At 40.8% G+C, this 16654-nt stretch overlaps 1 protein-coding gene across 1 annotated transcript in view; it reads right to left on the reverse strand.

Annotated features, from left to right (window-relative positions):
* The window catches only part of TAOK3 (TAO kinase 3), a 226199-nt gene that overhangs the window by 66079 nt on the left and 143466 nt on the right, over positions 1–16654 (reverse strand). The window contains exon 10 of the mRNA XM_008004888.3: positions 887–980. Within this exon, the coding sequence (XP_008003079.1) occupies positions 887–980 (94 nt within the window). The remainder of the gene's footprint in view (positions 1–886; positions 981–16654) is intronic.

Here is a 16654-nt window from a genome sequence, read left to right on the forward strand (position 1 = left end):
ACTGGAGCATTTTCAAGTTATGATATCTAAAATTAATTCTTTTGGATAATGAGTAAGGACAAGTTTCAAGTCAGTCAACATACAAATACATCTTAGTATACAAGGAAGGTCAAATCATAATATATAGCAGAAAACAAAAATACTACATTTATATAAAATAGTTTTATGTACATTTTTCTCTCCAAAGACAACAATTCTTATAGTCTCAACTCTATATTCTTAATTACCAATTGTTAATTCCTCTATCACCCACAATCTACAACAAAGTAGTAAAATTTGAAGCATGAGCAATGCAGAACCTAGGAGTAGGCTTCCTGAATAAAAACACTTCCTATCTTAAAAGTTCCATTTTATCCACTCTTCTTTAATATTGCCCCTTTTAAAATAACTCTTGTGGCCCAAATAAAAATATCATACTTTTCAGCAAGGCACAATGTATCTGAACAGATAATGCATGTTCTGTCTCAACACATTTAAGTGTACATGTAGTTTAAAAAAACAAAAGACAACTGGAGAAATAATGACATCATAGAGGGCCCCTTATCTCTGCTGAGAAGTGATATCAGCTGAGATGATCAATACAAGACCATCACAGCCTGGGACAGTAGACTTGTTAGGAGGGTAGCAGGGCATGTTCCCTGCAGGATTTCGGTTACCAGACACACTAAGAACACAGTGCAAGCCATGATGAAGGCAAAAATAAGTAAATCTATGCGTGTGTTCATGTGTAGACAGTTGATGCTTGTGAGGCATCAGTGTCACCTATAACAACACACAGTGAAGGAAAGAAATGCTTTCTAGGTCAGATATTTAAAATGTAAGGTAATAAAAATGCCAATACATATGGTGATTTTCTTAGAGATTTAAAATGATAGCAGAGTCTTACCATTCATTAGACTGTAACGTTGGGGAGTCATTCTGAGCAATGTGATATAAGGCACTCATTGCATTCATGTTGAAAAGGGGGGGCTTCCGTTCCGCTGGAAGAGGAAAGAAACACGATAAAGTAGTTCTTGAAGGAAATCAGGCAGACAGAGAAATAAGAAATGATAAGCAAAGCTTTGCTGCTAAATCAATAGCTCATTACTGTCATCATGCCACATAATCCACTTATTTTAATCTCTAAGGTTGGCCCAAGATAGCCATTCAGAAGCTGCTGGACATGAAATGTACATTGGCAAAGCTCCTAACAGAACCCATTTCAAAAGAGTGAAAGAAAAGTTTCTTTTTTTTTTTTTCACGTATCTTGAAAAAATTGGCTTTTGCATATTTTCCCACAATAGGTGTGAAGATTTTTGTATGTGCGTTTTAGCTCAAAAATATGTATTCTCTCCTTGAAGTCTGGGTATTTGGTAAAAAAGAAAAAGAAAAAATTCATATTCACTTAAAAAATTCAGAAAGTAAAGAAACATTGAATAAGGAAAAAAGATTATTATAAAATGCAACTTTTTTTTTTTTTTTTTTTTTTTTGAGATGGAGTCCCGTTCTGTTGCCCAGGCTGGAGTGCAGTGGCCAGATCTCAGCTCACTGCAAGCTCCGCCTCCCGGGTTTATGCCATTCTCTTGCCTCAGCCTCCTGAGTAGTTGGGACTATAGGCGCCTGCCACCTCGCCCGGCTAGTTTTTTTATTTTTTTAGTAGAGACGGGGTTTCACCATGTTAGCCAGGATGGTCTCGATCTCCTGACCTCGTGATCTGCCCATCTCGGCCTCCCAAAGTGCTGGGATTACAGGCTTGAGCCACCGCGCACGGCCTAATTTTTGTATTTTTAGTAGAGACGGGGTTTCACCATATTGGCCAGGCTGGTCTCGAATTCCTTACCTCGTGATCCACCTGCCTTGGCTCCCCAAAGTCCTGGGATTACAGGCGTAAGCCACTGTGCCCAGCCCCCAAATGAAACATCTTAAACATCACTAACAGAGTGGCTGGGCGAGGCAGGCAGATCACGAGGTCAGGAGATTGAGACTATCCTGGCTAACACAGTGAAACCCCATCTCTACAAAAAATAAATAAAGAAAAATAAAAAAAAATTAGCTGGGCGTGGTGGCAGGTGCCTGTAGTCCCAGCTACTCTGGAGGTTGAGGCAGGAGCATGAAGTGAACCCGGGAGGTGGAGCTTGCAGTGAGCCAAGATCACACCACTGCATTCCAGCCTGGGCGACAGAGCGAGACTCCGTCTCAGAAAAAATAAATAAATAAATAAATAAAATTACTAACAGAGCAGGGGAGATAAGCCAATTCTATTCAGTAAATACTGTTTGACTTCTCATTCAGGCCAAATAATTGCTAAGGGTGACGGTAGAGAGAGAAATGGAAAGGAGGAAGAAGAGTATAAATTATAAATAAAGTCTGGTCCATCCCACTCTAAAGAGAAATTCAGTGAGTCGGGCATTTATTTTTTAATTATTTCCTTTTTGAGATGAGGACTTGCTCTGTTGCCCAGGCTGGAGTGTAGTGGCACAATCATGGCTCACTATAGGATTGACCTTCCAGGCTCATGAGATCCTCAACCTCTTGAGTAGCTGAGACTACATGTGTGTGCCACCACGCTGGGCTAATTTAAACAAATTTTTTTTTTTTTTTTGGTATAGCAGTTGGGCGCATTGAATCACACCTGTAATCCCAATACTTTGGGAGGCCAAGGCAGGCAGATCACCTGAGGCCAGGAGTTCGAGACCAGCCTGGGCAATATAGTGAAACTTGTCTCTACTAAAAACACAAAATTAACCAGGCATGTTGGCACAAGCCTGTAATCCCAGCTACTTGGGAGGTTGATGCAGGAGAATCGCTTAAACTCAGGAAGTGGAGGTTGCAGTGGGCTGAGATCGCACCCCTGCACTCCAGCCTGGGCAACAGAGTGAGATCCCGTCTTAAACCAGACTGGTATTGAACTCCTGGGCTCAAGCTATCCTCCTGCCTCAGCCTTCCACAGTGCTGGGATTACAGGCATGATGCACTGCATCTGGCCAGGTATTTCTTGGTAGAGGATTTACTCCTCCCCAGCCCACCATGATCTCTTTATTGGAACTCCTCCAACTCTCCCTTGGCATACTGGTCATTTGGCATGTGTTCACCTATTACATCTACATCATCATACAAATCTTTTCTCTCAAAAGAAATCATATGCTCTAAGAGCACAAGATCTTATAACCTGAATATTCTTTTTCTTTTACTTATTCCCCCAGAATTTGTAATAAAATGCGATTCACACATTAGGGATTCCATTTGTGGATCAAAGGAAAGAAATAAGTCTCTAGTTCTGAGTACAGTCAATTTTATGCTATTTATTAGTTGTTATGGAATAGAAGATAAATCACTACCAGGCCAGGCGCGGAGGCTCACACCTGTAATCCCAGCACTTTGGGAGGCCGAAGCAGGTGGATCACGAGGTCAGGAGATTGAGACCATCCTGGCTAACATAGTGAAACCCTGTCTCTACTAAAAATACACACACACACACACACACACACACACAAATTAGCTGGGCATGGTGGCAGGGACCTGTAGTCCCAGCTACTTGGGAGGCTGAGGCAAGAGAATGGCATGAACCTGGGAGGCGGAAGTTGCAGCAAGCTGAGATCGAGCCACTGCACTCTAGTCTGGGCAACAGAGAGAGACTCTATCTCAAGAAACAGAAGAAGAAAGAAGAAGAAAGAAGAAGAAGAAGGAGAAGAAGAAGAAGAAGGAGAAGAGGAGGAGGAGGAGGAAAGAAGAAAGAAGAATCACTATCTCTTACTACTGTGCTTACCCTAATGGATTTTTTATATAGTCCCACTTTCTAATTCATAATCTGATCTCTAGTTTCATCAGAGCACCTTAGTTTTTAGGTAAAGGCTCTTCTATTAACCACTTCTAAAATGACAAATTGGGCTTATTCTATGCAGTTCAAAAAACAGAACAAGGCTAAGAAGTGAAATTACAGAAAAGACATTTTTACTCACAGAAGGAAAAATGAGTGCACAGCCAGAGTAGTTACAAAACAAAACAAGAAACCAGAATGGATAAGGTTGAAAAGTAGTAAACTTTGAGTCATTTGTAGCACTTAAGCAGATGACTATACCTATTCATTTGTTATATTTTGGAGGGGCATCTTATAGTCTTGACTAAGTGATTTCTGCACCTCTGAAATATAGTAGTCTAGGCTGGGCAAGGTGGTTTATGCCTATAATCCCAGAACTTTGGAGACCAAGCACGCGGATCACCTGAGGTCAGGAGTTAGAGACCAGCCTGGCCCACAGGGTGAAACCTTGTCTCTACTAAAAATACAAAAGCCAGGAGTGGTGGCATGCACCTGTAATCCCAGCTACTTGGGAGGCTGAGGCAGGAGAATTGCTTGAACCCGGAAGGCGAAGGTTGCAGTGAGCTGAGATCACGCCACTGTACTCCAGCCTGGGTGATGGAGTGAGGCTCTGTTTCAAAAATAAATTAAAAAAATTGAAATATAGTAGTCTATATATATATATAGACAGTTAACTTAATGTGTATATATATGTATTTTATGTGTATATATAGTGTGTGTGTGTGTGTGTGTGTGTGTGTATATATATATTTGAGACGGAGTCTCACTCTGTCACCAGGCTGGAGTGCAGCCTGCCTCAGCCTCCCGAATAGCTGGGACTACAGGTGCACGCCACCATGCCCGGCTAATTTTTTGTATTTTTAGTAGAGACGGGGTTTCACCATATTAGCCAGGATGGTCTCGATCTCCTGACCTCGTGATCTGCCCGCCTCAGCCTCCCAAGTATTTTTTATTGACCTCTCAATAGGATACTTTATACTTATCAAACAGATACTGGTATTACAGTGATATGAACTGTTAACAAGTGGAAATTTGGAAGTTGCTGTGTGGACAAATGGATTTCTATGTGTTTCAAATGCAAAAGATAAAAAAAGAATCTGGTTTGGGTTTATTTTTCAGGGGGCAGATTTTAGAAAGTTTGTAGAGCTTGGATTTCTGGCAACTTCAAGTACAGTCATCCCTCGGTATCTGTGGGGGACTGGTTCCCATTCCCCCCTGCATATGCCAAAATCCATGGATCTCAACTTTCTTATATAAAATGGCATAGTATTTGTATGTAACCCGCACACATACTTCTGTCTGTATACTTTAAATCATCTCTAGATTACTTATGATATCTAGTATAACGTAAATTCTATGTAAATAGTTGTTATACCACATTGTTTAGAAAATAATGAGAAGAAAAAAAGTCTATGCATGTTCAGACTTGTACAGATGTTTTCTTGTCATTCTTTCCTAAACAACTTCCTATATAGACTCAACCCTCCTTTTTTTTTTTTCCTGTTTATTTCTGATCTGTGGCTGATTGAATTTATGCATGTGGAACCCACAGATTGGGAGGACCAACCGTATTTAAAACCACGTGGCAGCCTGGCCAACATGGTGAAACCCCGTCTCTCCTAAAAATACAAAATTAGCCAGACATGGTGGCTTGTGCCTGTAGTCCCAGCTACTCGGGAGGCTGAGGCAGGAGAATCACTTGAACCTGGGAGATGAAGGTTGCAGTGAGCCAAGATCATGCCACTGCACTCCAGCCTGGGTGACAGAGTGAGACCTTGTCTCATAAATAAATAAAACCATGTGGAACTAGGAACTCATCATGTAACCATTAATGGCTTCCCATCATTTTAGGACAAAGTCCAAATCCTTAAACATTTGTGACAAGAAAACGTTTAGTCTCTTGGACTTCATTATCATGGGTCTGGCTACTTCCAGAGCCCGATTCTGAGAAGTACCCAATTTTTCCCTCTCTCACGCTTTACGTGTGCTTCACTCAAAGAACCAAGCTTGGTGTTTTTCACAAACGCTATTTTCTTGATCTGGACACCCCTTTCCCTTTTGCTCCCTAAACTTTATCTGGGTAAATCTTTTTGTGTATGTGTGTATGCGTCAGGGTCTTGCTCTGTTGCCCAGGCTAGAGTGCAATGGCGCGATCAGCTCACTAACCTCAAACTCCTGGGATCAAGAGATTCTCTTCCCTCAGCCTCCCAAAGTGCTGGTATTACAGGCTAATTCTCGACAATCCTTTCAGGTTTCATCTTAAATATAATTTCATTTCTACATGAATTTAATAAGTATGTATTCAGGATTTATTATATGTTTATAATCACTTCCTCAGGGAAGCCTTCCCTGACCTCTCAGACTAGGTCTCCTATTAGATTTTGTCATTGCAAATTATATTTTTTCCTTTCTTCCACATATCACAGCCCTAATTATTTGTGTAATTTTTTTGAGACAGACTCTTACTCTGTCACCCAGGCTGGAGGGAGTGCATCTTGGCTCACTGCAGCCTTGACCTCCTGGGCTCACGTGATGCTCCCACTTCTGCCTCCTGAGTAGCTGGGATTATAGGCATGTGCCGTCAAGTCCAGCTAATTTTTTTGCCTTTTTTTTTTTTTTGTAGAGATGGGGTTTTGCCATGTTGCCTAGGCTGGTCTCAAACTCCTGGGCTGAAGTGATCTGCCCGCCCCAACCTCCCAAAGTGCTGGGATTATAGGCGTGAGCCACCATGCCTGGCCTATTTGCGTAATTATTTTCTTCCTTCCTTCCTTTCTTCCTACCTCCATCCCTCCCCCTCCTTCCCTCCTTCCTTTCGTCCTCCTCTCTCTCTCATTCAAGCCATCCTTCTACCTCAACCTCCCTAGTAGCTGAGACTACAGGCACACGTCACCAAGCTTGGTGAATTTTTTTAAGGTTTTTGTAGGGATGAGGTCTTATTATATTGCCCAAGCTTGTCTCAAACTCCCGGGCTCAGGTGATCCTCCCACCTCCTAAAGTGCTGGGATTAGAAGCATGAGCCATTGTGCTTAGCCTAATTCTTTATTTAATGTGTGTCTTCTTTGCTAAACTTCATGAGGGTAGGAGCAACGTCTATTATGTTCATCTCTGCATTCTCAGTGCTGAGAACAGTATCTGGTACACAGCAGGTGGCCCCAAATACTTTTAAATAAATAAATGAAGGTGAGGTAAATTAAAGCACACAATAAACTCTGTCAACAAACAAAGAATCTTTGTTCAGCAAGTAATTACAAAAATGACTGAGAAGACACTGAGTCTTGGGGCTCATGAAAGATACTATGTGATGGCTTCATTCACTATTAGAAGGACTGGAACCCTCCCACTTACTGGCAAAAGGTTAAAAAAAAAAAATCCCAGCTTCTCAGAACATTGAGTTGCATAGGAGAAACAGTGAAACAGCAGGGAAAGGAGACTGAAGCAAGAGAAAACCAAATTTGAAAAGAAAAGGATGAAAGAACAAAAACAAAAACAAAAAACCACAACTCAGTTCAATAAAAGGCAGTAGCTTGGATTTGAAGCAGGAATGAGAAGGCCTATACGTAGCAAGCATTCTGCCCAGGAACAAGCAGAAAAGATGGCTGACCATGTGATGGTAGAAGAAATAATTCTAATAGAGAAGAACATGACTAAAGGTACTCTAACCATAGAACAGCTCCATAGTCTGGGGAGCATTCTCTGAGTATTAGCTTCAAGTGATCTCATCTATGTTCAAGTCTTTGCTAGATGTAACAAATAAATCCTCTGAGCAGTGGTGACAAGGCTCACTGCTGAGCCAGAATACTACAGAGTAAGGGCTGGCAAACTATGGCCCATGGGCCAAATTCAGCTATCAGCCTGCTTTTGTAAGTTTATTGGAACACAGCCATGCCTGTTCACTAATGTTTGTCTATGACTGCTTTCATGCTCCAACGGCAAAGTTGAGTAGTTATGATAGACATTGAATAGCCTCCAAAGCCTAAAATGCTTATTAGATGTTCCCTCACAGAAAGTTTTTCAATACTTATTGTAGAATATAGTTTTCTTCTTCTTTTTTATTTTTTGAGACAGAGTCTCGCTCTGTCGCCAAGACTGGAGTGAAGAGGCATGATCTGGGCTCACTGCAACCTCTGACTCCCAGGTTCAAGAGATTCTGCTGCCTCAGCCTTCTGAGTAGCAGGGATTACAGGTGCATGCCACCATGCCTGACTAATTTTTGCATTTTTAGTAGAGAAGGGATTTCTCCATGTTGGCCAGGCGGCTGGTCTCAAACTCCTCACCTCAGGTGAACCGCCTGCCTCAGCCTCCCAAAGTGCTGGCATTACAGGGGTGAGCCACTGTGCCTGGCCAAATACAGTAGTTTGAATAAAGCTTCTTCTACATACACAGCAGAATAGGTATTGGGAGTGCTTCTGAAGTCACCTTGTGATATGAAATACATATATATATATATATATATTTTTTTTTTGAGACAGAGTCTGGCTCTCTCACCCGGGCTGGAGTGCAGTGGTGTGATCTCAGCTCACTGCAAGCTCCGCCTCCCGGGTTCATGCCATTCTCCTGCCTCAGCCTCCCGAGTAGCTGGGACTACAGGCACAAGCCACCATGCCCGGCTAATTTTTTTGTATTTTTAATAGAGACTGGGTTTCACCATGTTAGCTAGGATGGTCTCGATCTCCTGACCTCATGATCTGCCCGCCTCTGCCTCCTAAAGTGCTGGGATTACAGGCGTGAGCCACCGCGCCCAGTGGAATACATATATTTTAAATGAAAGGAAAAAGGTAGAAGCATAAAAATGCTGAGCTAGCTACATTAAAAGAAAAAAACAGTAGTTTCCCTTTAACTTAGAGACAATGATCAAGTTTTTGTGTATGATCAATCTGTTATGTAAGATCAAGGTTCAGGAAGGTCAGTTCAATCAAGTTTCTGGATACTGCTCTGCTTGGTAAAGATTAAACTAGAGTGCCTACATGTATGTTTATTGCAGCCCAATTTACAATCGGAAAGATATAGAATGAACCTAAGTGTCCACTGACCAATGAGTAAATAAAGAAAATGTGGTGGCCAGGCGTGGTGGCTCACGCCTATAATCCCAGCACTTTGAGAGGCCAAGACGGGAGGATCATGAGGTCAAGAGATCGAGATCATCCTTGCCAATAGGGTGAAACCCCGTCTCTACTAAAAATAAAAAAATTAACTGGGTGTGGTGGCACGTGCCTGTAGTCCCAGCTACTCGGGAGGCTGAGGCAGAAGAATTGCTTGAACCCGGGAGGCGGCGGTTGCAGTGAGTTGAGATCACGCCACTGTACTCCAGCCTGGTGACAGAGCGAGACTCCCTCCGGCGGAGGGGGGGAACAAACAGAACGAACTAAAGGAAGGAAGGAAAGAAGGAAGGAAGGAAGGAAGGAAGGAAGGAAGGAAGGAAGGAAGGAAGGAAGGAAGGAAGGAAGGAAGGAAGGAAAGAAGGGAGGGAGGGAGGGAGGGAGGGAGGAAATGTGGTATATATGCACCATGGAGTACTACTCAGACAGAAAAAGTAATGAAATAATGCCTTTCGCAGTAACTTGAATGGAGCTGGAGGCAATTATTCTAAGAGAAGTAACTCAGGATTGGAAAACCAAATATAATTTATGTTCTCACTTATAAGTGGGTGCTAAGCTATAAATACGCAAAGGCATACAGAGTAATAAAATGGACTTTGGAGACTCAGAAGAGGAAGGGTAGGAGCGGGTGTGGGATAAAAGACTACATTTTGGGTACAATGTACAATACTCAGGTGACAAGTACACTAAAATCTCAGAATTCACCACTATATAATTCAACCATGTAACCAAAAAACACCTGTACTACAAAAGCTATTGAAATAAAAAAATTTAAAAAACAAAATAAAATAAATCAGAGTGTCTATTGGGCTTAATTTTACTAAGGAAAATCAAAGAGTACGCCTATCTTTAGCCAAACACTACCTGAAAAAGCAAAAGGGTTCTTTTCTTTTTCTTTCTTTTTTTTTGAGACAGAGTCTTGCTCTGTCGCCCAGGCTGAATGAAGTGCAGTGGCATCTTGGCTTACTGCAAGCTCTGCCTCCCGGGTTCACGCCATTCTCCTGCCTCAGCCTCCCGAGTAGCTGGGACTACAGGTGCCTGCCACCACACCCGGCTAATTTTTTGTATTTTTAGTAGAGACGGGGTTTCACCGTGTTAGCCAGGATGGTCTCTATCTCTTGACCTTGTGATTCGCCCACCTCGGCCTCCTAAAGTGCTGAGATTACAGGCGTAAGCCACCATGCCTGGCCTTTTTTTTTTTTTTTTTCTTTGAGACAGAGTCTCGCTTTGTTTCCCAGGCTGGAGTGCAGTGGTACAATCTTGGCTCACTGCACCCTCCCCCTCCTGGGTTCAAGCAATTCCCATGCCTCAGCCCCCCAAGTAGCTGGGACTACAGGTGTGTGCCACCACACCTGACTAATTTTTGCATTTTTAATAGAGACAGGGTTTTGCCATGTTGGCCAGTCTGCTCTAGAACTCCTGACCTCAAGCGATCTGCCCACTTTGGCCTCCTACAGTCCTGGAATTACAGGCATGAGCTGCCGCGCCCAGCCCATAAGGTTTCTTATGAACAAATATGGTTGACAACCATAATAACTGATGATAACAAAATAATCGCTACCATTTACCGAATTCCTACTGTATGCCAGGCACTCACTGCCTTAGGCATGTTATATATGTTATTCATAGTTCTCAAAATAGTAGCTTGGCAAGATAGGTATGATTTTTCCAATTTCCCAACTGAAGAAACTGAGGTTCAGCTAGGCTAAATAACGAAACCAAATCACATAGTGTTTACACTGAAATTTCGACACAATCCTATCAGACTCCAAGGCCTGTGTTCTTTTTCCTAGGCCATGGTACCTCTTCAATAACTCTGTAGGTTTAAGGTAGATAGCACTAGTATTTCAAAATGAAAAAGCTTTAGAAGACTAAATATAACCCCCTCTCCCCAACAGCGATCACAATATTCATTTATTAACAGATAAACTATAAGTGGCTAATGTATAAGAAGAAAATTCCAGGCAGAGAACCGATGACATTTATATTTGTGTTTTGTTTTTTCCTGGAGAACTTATTTCTGGACACAATTCATTCCCTGACAGTGCCGACAGACTATTTGCCACTTTCTACCATGACCTTTGCTGGTGAATTAAATGCCTGTACTTTAAACAGAAGAGAACCAAGATTAACTTCTCCTGAATATAATCCTGAAAAATAAACTATCTGGTGACTGGACAACTTCAGCCTCCAAGAGTTTTAACTAGTTCTGTCAACAGGAGATCAACTTACCCAAAGATAATTTCTTTCTTTCTTTCTTTTTTTTTTTTTTTTAATTATACTTTAAGTTCTAGGGTACATGTGCACAATGTGCAAGTTTGTTACATATGTATACATGTGCCATATTGGTATGCTGCACCCATTAACTCGTCATTTACATTAGGTATCTCCTAATGTTATCCCTCCCTGCTCCCTGCACCCCACGATAGGCCCTGATGTGTGGTGTTCCCACCCTGTGTCCAATTGTTCTCATTGTTCAATTCCCACCTATGAGTGAGAACATGCGGTGTTTGGTTTTCTGTCCTTGAGACAGGTTGCTCAGAATGATGGTTTCCAGCTTCATCCATGTCCCTACAAAGGACATGAACTCATCCTTTTTTATGGCTGCATAGTATTCCATGGTGTATATGTGCAACACTTTCTTAATCCAGTCTATCATTGGTGGACATTTGGGTTGGTTCCAAGTCTTTGCTGTTGTGAATAGTACCACAATAAACATACGTGTGTATGTGTCTTCATAGCAGCATGGTTTATAATCCTTTACCCAAAGATAATTTCTTAAACAGGATTAACCACTTAGGAGCTGTAGAGTTTGATCTTTAGGAAAGAGGGACAGTGCCAGTAACATTATCATCATCCTGCTTTTTGATGCCATCCCAGCAATTCAACTTCTAGATTAGGGTGTTTTTAAAAAAATATATACTATTGTAGAAGAGATAGACACCATAACGAAAGGGGATAATGGGCTATTATGTAAGAGATAGATACCAGAACAAAAGGGGACAGGACTATCCACAACTTTCCATGTAATTTCGATATTAAAAGTACAGCTTGGGCCGGGCGAGGTGGCTCATGCCTGTAATCCCATCACTTTGGGAGGCTGAGGTGGGTGGATCACCTAAGGTCAGAAGGTTGAGACCAGCCTGGGCAACATGGTGAAATTCTGTCTCTACTAAAAATATAAAAATTAGCTGGGTGTGGTGGTGGGTGCCTGTAATCCCAGCTACTCGGGAGGCTGAGGCAGGAGAATCACTTGAGTCTGGGAGGTGGAGGTTGCAGTGAGCTTAGATGGTGCCATTGCACTCTAGCCTGGGTGACAAGTGGGAGACTCCGTCTCAGAAAAAAAAAAAAGTACAACTTAAAAATATACTATTTGTATTAACGTTTAGAATTTCATTATGCCCCAAATATAAAGAAAATAGCAAAATCATTGCTTACGGAATACCTTTAACAGTTTAACCTTCATCTTGCATGTTAAAAAAAAAAACCCTTCTTTTACATGTCCATTAGCAAAATTAATGCTAGGGAGATGAAAATGTATGGTAAAGCTGTCAAAGAGGTACTTGTATGACTTATAACATTATAGATATAATAATTTTTAAGAAATTGCAGATAAATTAAATGTTCTTGGTAATAATTTTATTTTGTGAATATTTACTGAGCATCTACTATCACATTTCTTTGAGTTCGAGGTGTCACTGACTGTAAGGTGTACTACTATTTAATATTCACCACTATTTCATAATATGTATAACAGAAAAAAATGCTGCCAACTATAAGAGGCTGTTGCCTATAAAATACCTCCTACTTTAAAAAAAGTATTTCCTTGTTTTTGACAAAGTTGTATATATTTAAGGTGTACAATGTGATGTTTTGATGTTCATATACATTGATTAATCACAATTTATCTGTCCATCGCCTCATATAGTTACTATTTTTTTTTGTTGTAAGAACATTTAACATCATTTACTCTCTCGGCAATTTCAACTTTCAATGCATTTTACCATGTTGCCTCCTAGTGTTAAAGAGATGTTAAAATGGGCTGGGCACGATGGCTCATGCCTATAATCCCAGCACTTTGGGAGGCCGAGGTGGGTGGATCATTTGAGATCAGGAGTTCAAGACCAGCCTGGCCAATAAGGTGAAACTCCGTCTCTACTAAAAATACAAAAATTAGGCCAGGCATGGTGGATCACGCCTGTAATCCCAGCACTTTGGGAGGCTGAGGCAGACGGATCACGAGGTCAGGAGATCGCGACCATCCTCACTAACACGGTGAAACCCCATCTCTACTAAAAATACAAAAAATTAGCTGGGCATGGTGGCAGTTGCCTGTAGTCCCAGCTACTCGGGAGGCTAAGGCAGGAGAATGGCATGAACCCAGGAGACAGAGCTTGCAGTGAGCTGAGATCACGCCACTGCATTCCAGCCTGGGCGACAGAGCGAGACTCCATCTCAAAAAAAAAAAAAAAAAAAAAAAAAAAAAAAATTAGCTGGGTGTGGTGGCAGGCACCTGTAGTACCAGCTATTTGGGAGGCTGAGGCAGAAGAATCGCTTGAACCCAGGAACCAGAGGTTGCAGTGAGCCAAGATCGTGCCACTGCACTCCAGCCTGGTGACAGAGTAAGACTCCATCTAAAAAAAAAAAGAAAAAAAAAAAATTTACAGACTTGAGATAATTTGACCAAAGTCAGACAACTACAAAATGGCAAAATAAGAACTGAAATTTATCTGACCGCAGAGTCTATGCTCTTTAGCACAATTTGATACTATCACTTTGATCAATTTGCAGAAATAGCTGTCATAGAGGATTAGACAATTTGGGAGAAGGCTACTTTGTCCTTTAATTCAGTAAATCATTTCATAAAATGCAATCAAAGTTAGGCTGATATAGAGAACATGCAGTTATACATATTTCAATTCATTTTTATAAGAAGGTAAAATCAGAAAGCATATATAAGGGGCTGTCTTAAGAGAGGAAGTACTAAGGTATCTCTTGGGGTCTGTACGTGTGTCCAATGTCAATTGCTGTTGACATTTTAGTCATTTACACCTATATGGTACAAAACCTGATGTGATGATGATCTTCAGTCATCATAAAAGGGTATATGTAGCTTGTTCCATTGAAGAAGATTGGAAAGGGAAGAATCCATGTCAAATTTCAGAAAGATTTTGGTAAGAAAAATCTGGTTAAAACCATGGGTAGGCACTAACTGTAAAGTTCAATGTAGGTGGCACATTCTTTTAAAGGGTCATAACTGAGGTGTTGCTACGATGGTCTCAGTGTTATAAGTAAAATTTTGGTTTATTTTTATAAAATATTACTTATTTTATATTTTACTTATAACACTGAGACCATCATAGGAACCCCTCAGTTATGACCCTTTAGAGGTACTGTGACCTCTAAAAGTAGCATAATTTTATATGGCCTAAAATATAAATTACAAAAACCAAAAATGATCCTATATGTGAATACAAGTAGCTGTTACTGAGCACTTGCTATATGCCAGGCACTATGTTAAATACTTTACCTAAGTTATCTTATTGAAGCCTGTAAATATCTAGGATATATTCATTGTTATTTTTACTTAGATGAGAAACTGAGGATTAGGGAAGTTAACAAAATGATCTGAATCACACAGCCAGAATCAACATGCTACACAGCTCCAGGAGGGATCATTTGCATCCTAGACTATGTGAATGCCTGATGGCATTATGTTACAGCCACACATGGTGGTCCTGCCAGCTAAGTGCTGGTAAAGCCAAGATTCACATCCAGGGTGTCTAATTCTAAAACTTACTCCATACTGCTAACTCTATGCTATGCACAGAGTAGTTTTGTTCCCCCAAAGGAATATCTATTTATTTCTAATTCTTGAAAAGTTCAATTATTCAATATTTAAAATATGTAAAATTTTGCAGAATATTATAACAGACACCTATCACTTAGATTTACTATAATCTTGTCATATTTGTTTCGGGTCCTTTTTCTTCCAAAAAAATAAGAAAGTAGATATAGCTCTATTTGCCTTCCTTTCTCCAGAGAGTTTACTGTTCTAGAATTATATCTTTACAATTGTATTCTTATGTTTTATTAGTATATATACCTTTTTTTTTTTTTTTTTTTTTTTGAGATGGAGTTTTGCTCTTGTCGCCCAGCTGGAGTGCAATGGTACGGTCTCTGCTCACTGCAACCTCTACCTTCTGGGTTCAAGCAATTCTCCTATCTCAGCTTCCCAAGGAGCTGGGATTACAGGCATGCACTACCATGCCCAGTTAATTTTTGTATTTTTAGTAGAGATGGGGTTTTGCCATGTTGGTCAGGCTGGTCTCAAACTCCTGACCTCCGGTGATCCATCTGCCTTGGCCTCCCAAAGTGCTGGGATTACAAGCGTGAGCCACTGTGCCTGGCCAGGATATATATAGTTCTAACAGTATATAAAAGAACTTATAAAATTTTCATAACTGGCATCATACTGTACCTTTACTTTTGCAATTTTATTTGTTCACTAAATATTCAATGTTATGGTTTTGAGATTTATCCATGATGATACATGTAGATCCAGTTCATTCTTAACTATGATACAGTATTCCATAATTTATGTATACATTCTCTTTTGGATAAGAATTTAGGCTAGTTCTACCTTTTCTGGCTACTATAAAAACATTTGCACCCTTGTGTGCACTTTCCAGTGTGTATGCATATGGAATTCTTGCTTCCTTAGCAGTTTCTCCAAATTTAGTATTTGAAGACTTGAAACTCTTGCCAATCTCATCAATGTGAAATTGTTTCAAATTGCATTTCTCTAATTACTAATGAGGCTTAGTGTCTTCTGATGTTTGTTGTCCATTTAGGTTTCCTCTTCAATGAATTACTTAATCATATTCCTTTTTATTTTTATTTGAGATAGGGTCTTACTCCCATCACCCAGGCTACAGTGCAGTGGTGTGATCATGGCTCACCGCAGCCTTGACTTCCTGGGTTCAGGTGATTCTCCTACCTTAGCTTCACTTAATGATATTCCTTACCCATTTCTCTACTGGTTTTTTGGCTTTTTCTTTTTTTGAGACAGAGTTTTGCTCTTGTCACTCAGGCTGGAGTGCAGTGGCGCGATCTAGGCTCACTGCAACCTCCGCCTCCCGGGTTCAAGTGATTCTCCTGCCTCAGCCTCTCTAGTAGCTGGGATTATAGGTGTGCACCACTATGCACAGCTAATTTTGTATTTTTAGTAGAGACAGGATTTCACCATGTTGGCCACGCTGGTCTCAAACTCTTGACCTCAGGTGATCTGCCCACCTTGGCCTCCCAAAGTGCTGAAATTATAAGCATGAGCCAGCGCATCTGGCCAGCTTTTTCTTTTTCAGAAAGAAATTGTAGGAGTTCTTTATAAATTTTGGACCGATACTTTGTTGGTTAAATGTATTTCAACTACCTTCTCCTAGTCCATGGTTTATCTTTTAATGTTTGTGCTTTATATGGTTTTATATTTTAAAGTAGGAAAAGTTATCATATTTATCATTATGTTTTAAAAAACACTGATTAGAAAAGTTCTTCATTATACTTGTAAAGGTATTTTAGAGTAATAATAATAACACTAGGCCGGGAGTGGTGGCTCACGCCTGTAATCCCAGCACTTTGGGAGGCTGAGGTGGGTGAATCACGAGGTCAGGAGATCAAGACCACCCTGGCTAACACGATGAAACCCCATCTCTACTAAAAATACCGAAAATTAGCCGGGCGTGGTGGCATGCACCTGTAGTCC

The sequence above is a fragment of the Chlorocebus sabaeus genome, chromosome 11 (assembly GCF_047675955.1).
Source record: "Chlorocebus sabaeus isolate Y175 chromosome 11, mChlSab1.0.hap1, whole genome shotgun sequence".
NCBI classification, from domain to species: Eukaryota; Metazoa; Chordata; class Mammalia; order Primates; family Cercopithecidae; genus Chlorocebus; species Chlorocebus sabaeus.